Here is a 13,514-nt window from a genome sequence, read left to right as displayed (position 1 = left end):
ACTATCATTACTATATATAACGACATACTAACATTACTATATATAACGACATACTATCATTACTATATATAACGTCATACTAACATTACTATATATATCGACATACTAACATTACTATATATAACGACATCCTAACATTACTATATATAACGCCATACTAACATTACTATATATAACGACAAACTAACATTACTACATGTATATATGACATACTAACATTGTTCTGACCCAATTGTTCTGATCTCCAGTTATATTAAAACGGAAGTTAAGGGGAGGTTACTGTATATTGGACAAACCACAGTGCAGTTGGACAGGGATTGTTAATACACAAATGTTGGTACACACGTGTATATAATGGGCGTACCTTAACCTGACAGTCTAGTGCACTTGATATAACTTGAAAAAGCATTGACGCGTGACTTGTGACCTATGTGAGATCACCGTTTATGTTAGTTAATTAAACCCGTTGATAAGCCAGTAGAGTTTTCCAGCATCCCCTTTGATAGCACATTGGGCTTTTTCACGGTACCCCGGCTTCTTCCATCAATCGAAATTATGAATGCTATCAGTATTTCTTCATGTCCCTTTAAATATTTGAAGCATCCATTTCATGTTTCCCTTGATCTGTTATTGAAGCAAGGTAATGCAGACTGTGTGCATTCTTTTTCTCTTGCTATTTACACCATTTAAGTTTTATTAAAATTCCTCCTGAAAAGTATGAAAGATTTGTATGAAACCAATGGTTAGTATTAGTGATTGTTAATTAAAGGGATACCAGATCATAAAACGCACTCCATTTTCGGTCCCTGAATGATTTTCTTATTTATTGATTCACTTTTGTTTTATAAGTATATTATTACAAAGACCACCTACACCATTGTGACTTACGATTTAATATAAATGCTGGAGTTCAGATTTGACTATATAGCACTTAACTCTAAACTTGTCTCACATGATATGCCAAATATTTTGAAGAGTTACTACACATAATTAATGTAGCAGTCAAGTTATGATGAATACTTATAGATGATATCGACCACGCATTCAACTGGTCATTTATAGAGAATAACACATTTTCTAACACATTTTATTCTGTTTATTACATACTTACTAATAAAATACGGATAGATCTACTATCTTATGATCTATGAAGATGGGAAAAATTAGAAGTGTTCAAAAAAGGGGTTTGATACGGGTTTTGCGGGCTGATACGGAAAGGGCTGATACGGTTTTTGGGTGTGATACGGCGAGGGCTGATATGGATAAGAGCAAATGTTTCGTATCGCATAAACAACAAAAAACGTATTTAGTAGTACGAATGTAATGAAATGAAACAATGAACCCCGGGAGTTGAGTCAAACCCACTTACCTGTAATTTGTTTATGGTTTTCCTCAAATTTTCCAGTGACACCTTTTCTGTTGATTTTGATGCGTTTCCGGTTTTTATTTTCATGTCTGTTTTTCCTCAGTAACACATGTTGAGGGTATACCACACATGCAGAGGAAGATACCCGTGAAAAAAACCTCGCATGTGCAGCGGATGTTAGACAAAGCTTCAAACATTCTGGTACGGTAATTTCATTTTATTTGAGAACAAATATAATTATCTTAGTTTTATTTAACCTTTTATTCTTTATCATTGATAACAGTCCTCATCATAATATTTGGTTATGATTTTGTTGTAAATGCATTGATGTAAATTTTACACAAAAGGTGTCCATATATACTTATGATACAACTGTAGCCTATCCTATTTGTTTACCTTCATGGATTCAAGGAACTTGTTAAAATTTCTGTTACTCTAATTCATTTAACTGTTAATAATTATTAGCAAAGATTTTTTTCTATATTCTATCGATTTAATTTGAACAAAAAGTGACCCCTGCGTTGGAAAATATTTTTTTCCTTTTGCCACGAAAATCATGTTAATTATATGTTATATGGTTTTTACGTTTTCTTATTTTACAGAGCACTGACTTCGTAATGATTCAAAGGAAAACAGCTGTAATGAAGATGTGCAAGAAAAATTCTACTTACAATCTTCCGAACCGACACCACATGGTCTATAATAGAAACAAACCCTTCCTGTATTGTAAAGCAACTAAAGCGGGGTCGACGTTTTGGGGAAGACTTTTGCTTCAAATAGACAAACATCGGATAGCAAGTCCTTACCATATAAAACCTCAAATAGGAGTGACCAACGTGTTTCCCACAATCAATGAATGGAAACATATTGATGCAATTTTAAGACGTTCTACAAAGTTCATAATAGCTCGTGATCCTTTAGAGCGGTTATATTCCGCCTATGTTGATAAAGTGTTTTCCCCAAACCCATTCTACTGGGATGTCCTAGGTACCTATATAGTAAAAACATTTAGGGACAACACTTCAAAAACCACTTGCGGACATGACGTGACATTCCCAGAATTCCTCCAATATGCCGTTCATGCCGAGACTACAGGCAAACACGTGGACGTACACGTGCTCTCGTTATGGAAGTCGTGTTCCCCGTGTCATGTCAAGTATGACATCATAGGCAAAATGGAAACGTTCAAAGACGACACTAATTATATTCTGGATAAGTTAAACCTAGAACCTTACAAAGCAGTACTGCGTAACATCTCCATCGACGCCGTAAATGATGCGTTATACGATACAGCTCAGGCGTACGTATCCATGCGTGGCGTAGCCACAAAATGTACCTCAAAACAGAACACCGCTGAGAGAATATGGACAAAACTTAAAGCTAGGGGTTTCATTGCCGCTGATTTGCCCGTACCTAGCAATCTGTTTTACAAAAAGGAAGCAACAGTGTTTGAAATATTTAAAGGCGCATATTCAAAATCTGTTCTGGAGCTGGGACGTCAAGGATTAAAACAACAACAAAATACTATATTTCTCGAAACATTTAAAAGGATACCAAAGCACACGCTTTCACAGCTAGCAAAAACGTACAGCATGGATTTTCAAATGTTTGGGTATGAACAGGAATTTAATGAAATGTTTAACAAATCAACTAATTCAGGTTTTTCTATCAGTGCTATTTTTTTCTAGGTAAAAATGCATAATTAATGCAAAACAGTTTCTTTTATTTTAATCCACCCTTTCCGCAACGTGTGATCACCTATGGTTTTCAACACCTCATTAAATAATATAAGAGAAAGCTGGATTCATTTGACGGTTAATCACGTGCACCTCTATGGCTTATATGAAGAAAAAAACCTGTTTAGCATGCTTTTTTCCTTTTTAAATTTCAAATGAAAAAAAAAAAACTAATCCATGCATGGTTCTGGGCTTTCTGTTTGTTAAAATGTGGGTCATCCAAAATGATGTCATAGGATATGACCTATTTACGGCAGTAGTGTTTCACACTTACTATTACACTAATCGGACTTTTATTTTCATTAAGAAAAAAATAAAACCGCTTGTATGTCGAGTGTACGTTAATGAAATTTTCTTTTATATTTTGTTTTCACCAAAGTATACATGTTGTGACCTTATCAGATAGATTGTAATTTATAAGTTGTTCTAGATCCCCGTACCGATTACCTTTAACCTTGTCAGCTCGTTTGTTAATTATTCGTGCACAAATTTTGCAAACAAGGCTCCGGACATAGTCAACAACAAAGATATCTGCTATTCTTGATCATTAGTTCATTACACACATTTTAAAACACATTGTATCTTAAATACTATACTACAAACTCACGTGGCAGCAGCTCATTAAGGTAACTCAATATCCACCCCCGCCTTCATAATTTTGTTCAATATTTCTGGTATAGTCATACATGTGATGGCCATGTTATTGTAACTGATCTCAGCAATAATTGATAACAAAAGTGTTTTTTTTGTCATTTAACATTGTCCAAATACATCGACAAGAACAATCCGTCATAAACTGGAGTTGAGGATACAGACCTTAATACCGACGAATCAGTAGCAGCAGTTGTAATCTTACTTCATAAAGATTGAACGGCGTTTTTTTCATATTCATGCTGTTATGTACATACATAAACATATTCCACACCCTCATAGTAAATATGTATGTAACAGATTTGTGCTCATACAATGTACATGTACCGGCATGAACATTGGAAAAATGCCATTCAATCCTTATATTTACATTCTAGTTTTTTAGTTATTATTTACCTGAATTTAAATATTTTCTTTGCATCTTTTATTTAAGTGTCTGTTTCGTCAGTGCAGCTTGGAACAGCGTAATGTCACCAAAATGTTTGTTTCTAACGGTTGTCGCATGTTATTCGAGGTGGGAGGAGAAGCTTCAAAATGACGTTGATCAAATTGCGTTCGTAGCTCTACGTTAATCTCGTTCAACCAGACTCTTGTTGCCTGCGCAAGCTACGCCGAATGGAGAGTCTGGTCAAACCCAGTGCTTTCGTTTTGTGACATCATAACGAGGCTTACCGAGATTCTGGTAATTTTTTTCATCGGTCAAAGGTTGACAAACCGTTTTTAACTTTTGAAGTCAGAATATGAGTGGCCCAAAATTACATTAAATATTTTAATTCATTAAAAAATTACCTGTATATGCATTCCTGAAGTATCCATGTTTTAACTATTTACGAGAAAAATGTAAGAAAATGCTTCAAAAAGAATGATTTCATGTATTTTCATTGGATATTTTACATTAATTCATAAAGCTAACAAGGCTATTGATACAAGTCAAGCCAGACTACCTCAGTGAGAACTTGAAGGTGTTTTGCATGGTGTACAGGTAAAATCTCACTTGCTTTGCATGCTTTTTTCAAACTTCAGTCAGCCTTGTTGGCTTTGTGCTTAGCTATGATTTATTCAATGGAAATATATGGCATTATTCTGGAGATTTGACACATTTTCTTACATTGTTCTCGATAAAAGTGAATACACGGGTACTTCAGGAGTGCATGTATAGGTAACTTTTTTCAATAATTTCGTTATTCATTGAAATGTTTAATGGCGTTGACATAACGTCCGGAAACGAAAGTAGAAATACTGCCCTCTGGTGGTGATAATGTTAGTGCACTGTGTGTGACCAGACTCTTGAATTACAAGTGATCAAGCGTCTGGTTGAACGAGACTAAACAGAGGTTGAATTGTGATCAAGCGTCTGGTTGAACGAGACTAAGCTCTATGAACGCTATTTCTTCTGATAATGTTTATAAAGGAACTTGTAGTGGAAATGCAAATCTGTTTTTTTCTGAAGCCAACAATTAGTAGCATATGTACACATGTAGTGTGTATGTAGCTAAGTGAACTATCATATTGTCAACATTTATATTACATTACTGTTAAGCTATTCATGTTACGTATACATTTTACTAGAAGTAGATATATAGGTCATACATACAGTGATATGTTTGTGTGTGACGTTCCTATGACTTGTTTGATGTGTCATCATACAGATGGCCATTTAAGTGTTCCGTAGCCTGTAACAATACAGCTGGTACGTATACACATATATGTTAAATAATAAACTACACTAAAATATCTACACAATCATGATCACTGTCAATCATCAATGAACTGTTCACCCTTGTTATCAATGTAACACCATAAAAAGTACACTTTCAATGTAACTACGTAATTGCTACATGTATAAATCAATAATATATTACTGTAGAATATGCATATTAAATAAATGTCATAGAGTCAAGTATAATTATACACTCTCATAGCAAATTGCTGATACACCATTTGTGGTATAAATCACCTATGTTGTAATGACAGTGTGCATGACACGTATGGCTTTGCATTTATCGTCATATGCTAATGGTACTACTCGTTAAAAAAAACTCATTTAACAGGAAATATATGTAAGCGTTAAATTTGTTTTCAATAATAAGAGGCAAATGGAATTTTAATGACAAATTATCGCAACTTTAGTCTGATCCTCCTGATCGACACTGGGACAACATATACATGTATGACAACTGTAAATAGTGTAGGTGCCAAGGAAAACATTTAAATGTTGGTCACAAATTCAGAAAGAATTCTTCAACTTCCGGTATTACAAACCACTGCATTATACATCTTGTGTGTGGTTTTGGTCACCGGTGAACCTAAAGTGCAGGGAGAGTTACTTCCCCTTATTTACCATAGTGGTGAACAAGGCGTCGTAAATCAGCCTGATACCAGAGTAGAACCAAAGTGCATTGTAATATCGTTATGGAATTGCTAGAAAACATTGCGATCACTACAAACTTTCTAAAATGTGCATCAACAGACACTCGCGTATAATTCAGCGACAGTAGCTAGCTCTCTGTCCCCGACTGTNGGGGGGAACAGCGCGGAACTGATGCCGACTTTATAGTGCTACCTCACTGAAACATACTGCCGAAGACACCCAGCAGAACGCCCCACCCGGTCACATTATACTGACAACGGGCGAACCAGTCGTCCCACTCCTAATTTGCTGAGCGTTAAGCAGGAGTAGAAACTGTTGATGACGTGGTGAGTGATTATTAAGAAAGAACTTGATGTCTTGATGCAACCTCAAAGTAATTTTAAACGAAGGAGGAGAGATATCGGAAATAACACACACAGATCAGAGCTTACACTTCACTCTCCGCCATCCAAGCGATTATAAACTGGATGTGGTGATTACTGTTGATATTACAACGTAAGAACAGACCGAGGAGTTAAGATATAATTGGAGCATCGCATTGTGTCGGCAGTGAAGAAGTTCGAATATATACAGTAAAAGAATCAAGAAATTGAAAGAGAGGAGGGGACAACACACACGCGAGAAGAAGTAGAGAATCGTAATACATAATGAAAATGCATTTACAGATTAAAAGCCCCATATCGGAACCCGCAAATGGATGAAAGAGTGCATCCATATTACAATCTGGAACACGCTATGACCAGAAATTAGAAAGTTCACCAGCTTATCAATGTGGACGATGTTACGACGAACAATAAATAACCGGTGAGCCCGTCCGTCCACGAAACTGTGTGGGTAAGACCGTTCCTCATATATATACGAGCTTCAATAAAGCTATGTAATGATACTGTTAGACCATTTTTGAAAGATATAGCAAAGTAATGACCGTCAAACTACTATTGGTTCTTGTGTCATTGAGGATATGTCCTCATTCCTTGAATGTAATCCTGCTACACCAATAATAATACAGATACCCTTGTACGTTCTCTTGTTAAAGCTAAGTATGTCACACTATTGAAATACGTTTACTTGTTGATGTTTTTAACCAATGGAACGCATATCTGTGTAAGTACCGACGCACATTCTTTGAAATTGTTGTCACATACCAAAAGTATATTTATTGTTATTTTTGTGTATTATTGCTGTCACTGACATAAATCAGGTTTATCACATAACTGACCCATTTTACAATGTCATACGGCCATGTCATAGATATGGTATTGCACACGTGTAATAAAACATATTCTTACGCCGCTACAGTTACTACTTTTATCGATTACACAACATGAAACATTTATTGTTATTCAAATGCATCTTAAATGTTTATTTTGTAATTATTACTTTGTTTTTTTCATTAAACTTGAAACGGATCACCATAAAAATAATCTGTAACAGATATGCACTACGCGGAACGACAACACCATGACGGGAGTATTTTGGTTTTTACCTATTATAGAGTCAGCTGATAACACACAATCGTGTTTGCAGTGGGTCTTTTTTCAAATGATGAATGTTAAAGGCTCATGTCATATCAAATTTTTGAGCTTGTTTAATAAATTCAATTTGACACGGACATTTGTGTAAAATTATCTATTTCGGATATCCGGCTATATCAGTTCTGTCAAATCATCAAGGATTTAAAGTTGTCGGCAATAACTAAATCATCAAACATCCGAATTTTAAAGTTTCCGCTCCCCGTCTTAGGTTCGAAAACAAAATTGGAAATAACGAAACATTTTCGACACACCTATCTTTCAAACATGAAAAACAAACATGTTCAAACTGTTTAAACTTATATACACCTTCTACATACAGACATGCCAAAAATATAATGAATATCATTGATTTAAAATTTTGGATTCGATTGTAAGTGTATAGTTGTAAATAAATACGAATTAAAACATGTTGTTTTATTTGATGGAAATTAGTTCAATACTATATAGTGTCTAGCGTGCCAAAATAGTAGCATATGGAAGTCAATTTAAACCATTGAAACCCAACGATCATTTTTTTGGAAAAAGACATATTCCTTTTATCAAAAATATTCGATAACGCGGCATAACCTTCAGTCATGATAGAAATGTAGCCGAGTATTTCATACCGGCCGTTTCCATGGTAACATGGCGTAACGCGTCATAGCATTCAGTTATCACAGTTATCAAGTATGACAGGTGTTTCACTGCTATTTCAGAGACACATTTATGGTATTTCACTGAAGTAATTTGGTGACTACTAATTGTGATTTGTGAACTGAGATAAAATTTCGGGTAAATCAATAAGCGGCGACAGGCAATTTCGTGTATATGGGAGTTAAAAATAACTGGAGTCGTGACCACACAGAGCAATACTTATTCAATGGGACTCAACTATTATTTATTTATAATGTAATCCCTATTTAAAACTTCGGGCTAAAATATTGTGCGCAAGTTTGTTCACCATTCTGCTATATAAGGATTGATTGCTGAAATGTCACGGTCATGAAAAGTATATATTACAAATCGGTACCGCGACGGATCGTTAAGGAACTAGCCAGTCGATGTCGTTAACACTATATACTATGGAGAAATAATTAGTTTGTATTGAACCTTACCTGGGTAGGTGTATGAACCACTTCATACACGTTAATTCTCTCATAGCGTCTCTCAGAGCAGCTTTGTATAACATACGTACGTTACTTTTTAATGTCACGTTATGTCAAACAGCATGGATCAACCTTGGACTCGCAGGACACGATATCTAATGTTGGTTCTCGTGGCTCTACTCGGAGTTTGTTGGCTTTTATTCGCAGTGACCTGTAAGTACTCCATTCTCAGTTCGACGTACACGTTGAAATTAATGTGTATCTTGGTTGGACTGTATTAAACACAGGAAGTTATTTTTTTTTTACCTCCCTCACGGAGATTCTGGTTTCAGTTATGGTTATCAAGATGACCCAAACAAATCAATCATGTTCTCTATATCTGTGTGTGTGTGTTACAATCTGTTCCTTATAGTATATAATGTATGAATTGTCATCATAAGAACGCCATAATTTGAACAACTTACACCTTCATCGTAAAATTAATACAACTGGTATGACGTCAGCTATAGATAAACTCTATTAATTTAACGAAAAAGGCATGTGTTTTATAAGGAACAGCCCTGTTTGGAATGGTCACTACGTATGGCTAACTTGACACAACTACAATTGTAGTAGAGTTCATTGACGCGTGACCGTGTTGAAAGTCGTTCCGGCTTCTCCCGGTCCGACCCCAAAGCCGTTCCGACCCCTTAGTCGATCCGGCCTCACTGAAGTGTTTTCCTTCACATATTACCATTATATACGTTATATTTATAACTTATATATCTAATGGTAATATTTATTACTAAATGGTAATATATATATAACCAATGCGTAATCAATTATAACAATAAAGGCAGTGGCGTAGTATGTTTAAGCACACACTAAATTGTTCAAGATTCTTTTAATCATATACACTTGTATATGTTTTTTTTTTTTTAATGAACGGCATGGGCCGTCTGTATCAATCGTAAAATGGAAAGAAGAAAATAATAATGAAATCTTTTTGAAAATTTTAGTCTATGTTAAGGTGTATTTTGCCGTTTATTTTAGACAACAAACATGTAAAATGAAAAGACAACAAATGTACAATGTGATATTTGTTTTAATTTTTAATTTTATTTCTTTGAATTAGTAAAATCAATTATACAATATGTAAATAAAATAAAATGGAATTAAATTTTAAACATGAATCATATATAATATTATTATGGGGACGGAACGACTAAGAATACGGGGTCGGACCGGGTAGGGGCCGGAACTACTAAGGTCGGAACGACTATGGACGGAACAACTCGGGCGACCTGTATTCGATTTCTAGGTTAGAATCCTAGTCGAGCACATTTCTTGTTTTTCCTTTGATGACACGTTGTGTATTTTCCCGTCACATCTTTTTCTCTGTCAATTAAAACTGCTTATGAAATATTAAGTCCTTGTCCCCCATAAACCTGTAGATAAGCTATATATGTTCCTGTAGTAAAGTGATGTGTATTTAGTCATTATCATGTAGACAAGACAACGGCTCGGCGTTCAGACATACACTCATAGTTGACAATAATACGACAGTGTCATAAAACCAACCATTGAAATGTCATTTCCACGTAAGCGGAATAACTAGGCCTCGTCAATGGTACAATGTACTAGATGTTTACAAAACCAGTAGTCTATCTTGTGTATACGTTGTAGCCAATATGGTCAATGGGTGATTGTGTTGACCATTTACCGATTCTGTCCCACTATACAAATATTTAGTTACCAGCTCAGGTTCGTACGCACAGCTTTGAACGTACGGATACAATACAGATCGGGAAAATAGATGGTATCGACCGATTGTGTGACTAAATGTGTCTCCACGGTGGACAAAGGCAAATATCGAACAAAGAGGAAGAACACTACCATGCGCATGCGCCTACACATACAGGTAGCGGTAGACTTCTACAGTAAAACCTCGTTATGCTGTCACCATTTTTTATCTAGAGAAATGTTAGCGTTATAAAGGGGTTTGGTGCTATAAACGTGTAACGAAATTCTTAAGAAAACGGGGGAAAAGGGAAATTGAAATGTGTTTGCGGTAAACGATCTGGCAAAATAAGAAAGGGGCATTATATCGAGGTTTTACTGTATTTATTGTCGACCGTACACAACATTTTGATTGGGTATTTCATTAATTTTGGAAACGAACCTCAGTATCTAAACATATGCAGAGACGTATACCGTTTTGTTCTCGAGTGCTTACTTTCGTATTTTTCTTGAAACTAAAATATCATATGATAACATCTATTTCATATTCACATTTGTGTAACGAAGTAATTTATAGATTTTATTTTTTAGTAACTCATGGAAAGGATACAAAATACTTTGTGTGGATGACTTCCTTGCCGAAAACTGTTTATGCTCATCGACAGGTATGCCATAGTTTCGTATATTCGAGTTAATCAATTATACATTTTTTATGTACCACCTCATTATTAAACATAGTAAATACCATTTGATTTGTATAATTACATTATTCATCATTATTGATTTATCGTATTTCGTTGAGATTGTCTGTTGTTAATTTGTGGTCCTAAAATTTCACAAATACCTCTGATCCGCATCCTTTGTTAGCATCTTATTGAATGTTTCAGATAGCTTATCTGCCAATTGTTTACATTTATTACCCAATTTTTAGAGTATATTGTAACAAAAGTCTTACGTCTAATGGATTATTTATATCAGGTTATGCCGATAGAAATAACTATCCATGCGTAGTTTTAATTTATTTTTTATTTTTTCTTTTCTTTTTCCAGAGGTTTAAAGGTAAAGTACAAATAAGCACACATAGGAACCATATAATTGGTACAAGGAATAGCTTTTACACAGTCATTGGTGTGTTTACATCTAGCATTACTGTCCCACTTACGGTGATACAGGTACGTTAATGTATAACCGTAATAACCAATAATACTATCAGAGATCTATATCTGCCGTGTAGGAGTTGATGTGTTGGCAGATGATCATCCGAGAAACTTCCAAGGAAAAGATTGTTCGGTGACAGTAACAAAACTAAAAAAAAACACAGTTCCATCAATGGATCCATATGTTATTACTGTCACACAATGAATGGTTCCGTATGTCAGTACTGTCACACAATCAATGGTTCCGTATGTCAGTACCGTCACACAATCAATAGTTCCGTATGTCAGTACCGTCGCACAATCAATGGTTCCGTATGTCAGTACTGTCACACAATCAATGGTTCCGTATGTCAGTACCGTCACACAATCAATAGTTCCGTATGTCAGTACCGTCGCACAATCAATGGTTCCGTATGTCAGTACTGTCACACAATCAATGGTTGCGTATGTCAGTACTGTCACATAATCAATCGTTCTGTATGTCAGTACTGTCACACAATCAATGGTTCCGTATGTCAGTTCTGTCACACAATCAATGGTTCTGTATGTCAGTACTGTCACACAATCAATGGTTCCGTATGTGAGTACTGTAACACAATCAATGGTTTGTATGTCAGTACTGTCACACAATCAATGGTTCGGATGGCAGTACTGTCACACAATCAATGGTTCCGTATGTGAGTACTGTCACACAATCAATGGTTCGTATGTCAGTACTATCACACAATCAATGGTTCCGTATATCAGTACTATCACATAATCAATGTATCCGTATGTCAGTACTGTCACACAATCAATGGTTCGGATGGCAGTACTGTCACACAATCAATGGTTCCGTATGTGAGTACTGTCACACAATCAATGGTTCCGTATGTGAGTACTGTCACACAATCAATGGTTCCGTATGTGAGTACTGTCACACAATCAATGGTTCCGTATGTGAGTACTGTAACACAATCAATGGTTCGTATGTCAGTACTGTCACACAATCAATGGTTGCGTATGTTAGCACTGTCACACAATCGATGGTTCCGTATGTTAGTACCGTCACACACTGAATGGTTCTGTATGTCAGTACTGTCACACAATCAATGATTCCGTATGTTAGTACCGTCACACAATCAATGGTTCCGTATGTCAGTTCTGTCACACAATTAATTGTTCCGTATGTCAGTACCGTCACACAATAAATGGTTCTGTATGTCAGTACTGTCACACAATCAATGGTTCGTATGTCAGTACTGTCACATAATCAATGATTCCGGATGTCAGTACTATCACACAGTCAATGGTTCGTATGTCAGTACTGTCACACAATCAATGGCACAATCAATGGTTCCGTATGTCAGTACTGTCCCACAATCAATGGTTCCGTATGTCAGTTCTGTCACACAATTAATTGTTCCGTATGTCAGTACCGTCACACAATAAATGGTTCTGTATGTCAGTACTGTCACACAATCAATGGTTCGGATGGCAGTACTGTCACACAATCAATGGTTCCGTATGTGAGTACTGTCACACAATCAATGGTTCCGTATGTCAATACTGTCACATAATCAATGGTTCCGTATATCAGTACTATCACATAATCAATGTATCCGTATGTCAGTACTGTCACACAATCAATGGTTGCGTATGTCAGTACTGTCACATAATCAATCGTTCTGTATGTCAGTACTGTCACACAATCAATGATTCCGTATGTTAGTACCGTCACACAATCAATGGTTCCGTATGTCAGTTCTGTCACACAATCAATGGTTCCGTATGTCAGTACTGTAACACAATCAATGGTTCCGTATGTCAGTACTGTCACACAACCAATGGTTCCGTATGTCAGTACTGTCACACAATCAATGGTTCCGTATGTCAGTACTGTCACACAATCAAT

The 13,514-nt window shown here is 35.8% G+C and overlaps 2 protein-coding genes across 4 annotated transcripts in view; both read left to right on the top strand.

The window, feature by feature from the left end:
* The window catches only part of LOC110445944 (carbohydrate sulfotransferase 11-like), a 10,818-nt gene extending 7,431 nt beyond the window's left edge, over positions 1 to 3,387 (top strand). The window contains exons 2-3 of the mRNA XM_021490838.1: positions 1,470 to 1,567; positions 1,969 to 3,387. Coding sequence (XP_021346513.1) covers positions 1,470 to 1,567; positions 1,969 to 3,054 — 1,184 coding nt within the window. The 3' untranslated portion in view covers positions 3,055 to 3,387. The remainder of the gene's footprint in view (positions 1 to 1,469; positions 1,568 to 1,968) is intronic.
* Positions 3,388 to 8,709: 5,322 nt separating this feature from the next.
* Positions 8,710 to 13,514, top strand: part of LOC110445943 (carbohydrate sulfotransferase 11-like) — a 24,215-nt gene continuing 19,410 nt past the window's right edge. For 2 of the 3 annotated variants that reach the window (XM_021490837.1, XM_021490835.1), the window contains exons 1-3: positions 8,710 to 8,957; positions 11,055 to 11,128; positions 11,513 to 11,522. In XM_021490837.1, the coding sequence (XP_021346512.1) occupies positions 11,115 to 11,128; positions 11,513 to 11,522 (24 nt within the window). In that variant the 5' untranslated portion in view covers positions 8,710 to 8,957; positions 11,055 to 11,114. Of the gene's footprint in view, positions 8,958 to 11,054; positions 11,129 to 11,512; positions 11,523 to 11,554; positions 11,636 to 13,514 lie in introns of those variants that run through there. The other variant, XM_021490836.1, reaches the window with a different exon arrangement.

This window comes from Mizuhopecten yessoensis, unplaced genomic scaffold (genome assembly GCF_002113885.1).
Source record: "Mizuhopecten yessoensis strain PY_sf001 unplaced genomic scaffold, ASM211388v2 scaffold2429, whole genome shotgun sequence".
NCBI lineage: Eukaryota > Metazoa > Mollusca > Bivalvia > Pectinida > Pectinidae > Mizuhopecten > Mizuhopecten yessoensis.
This window is presented reverse-complemented; position numbering and strand designations above follow the sequence as displayed.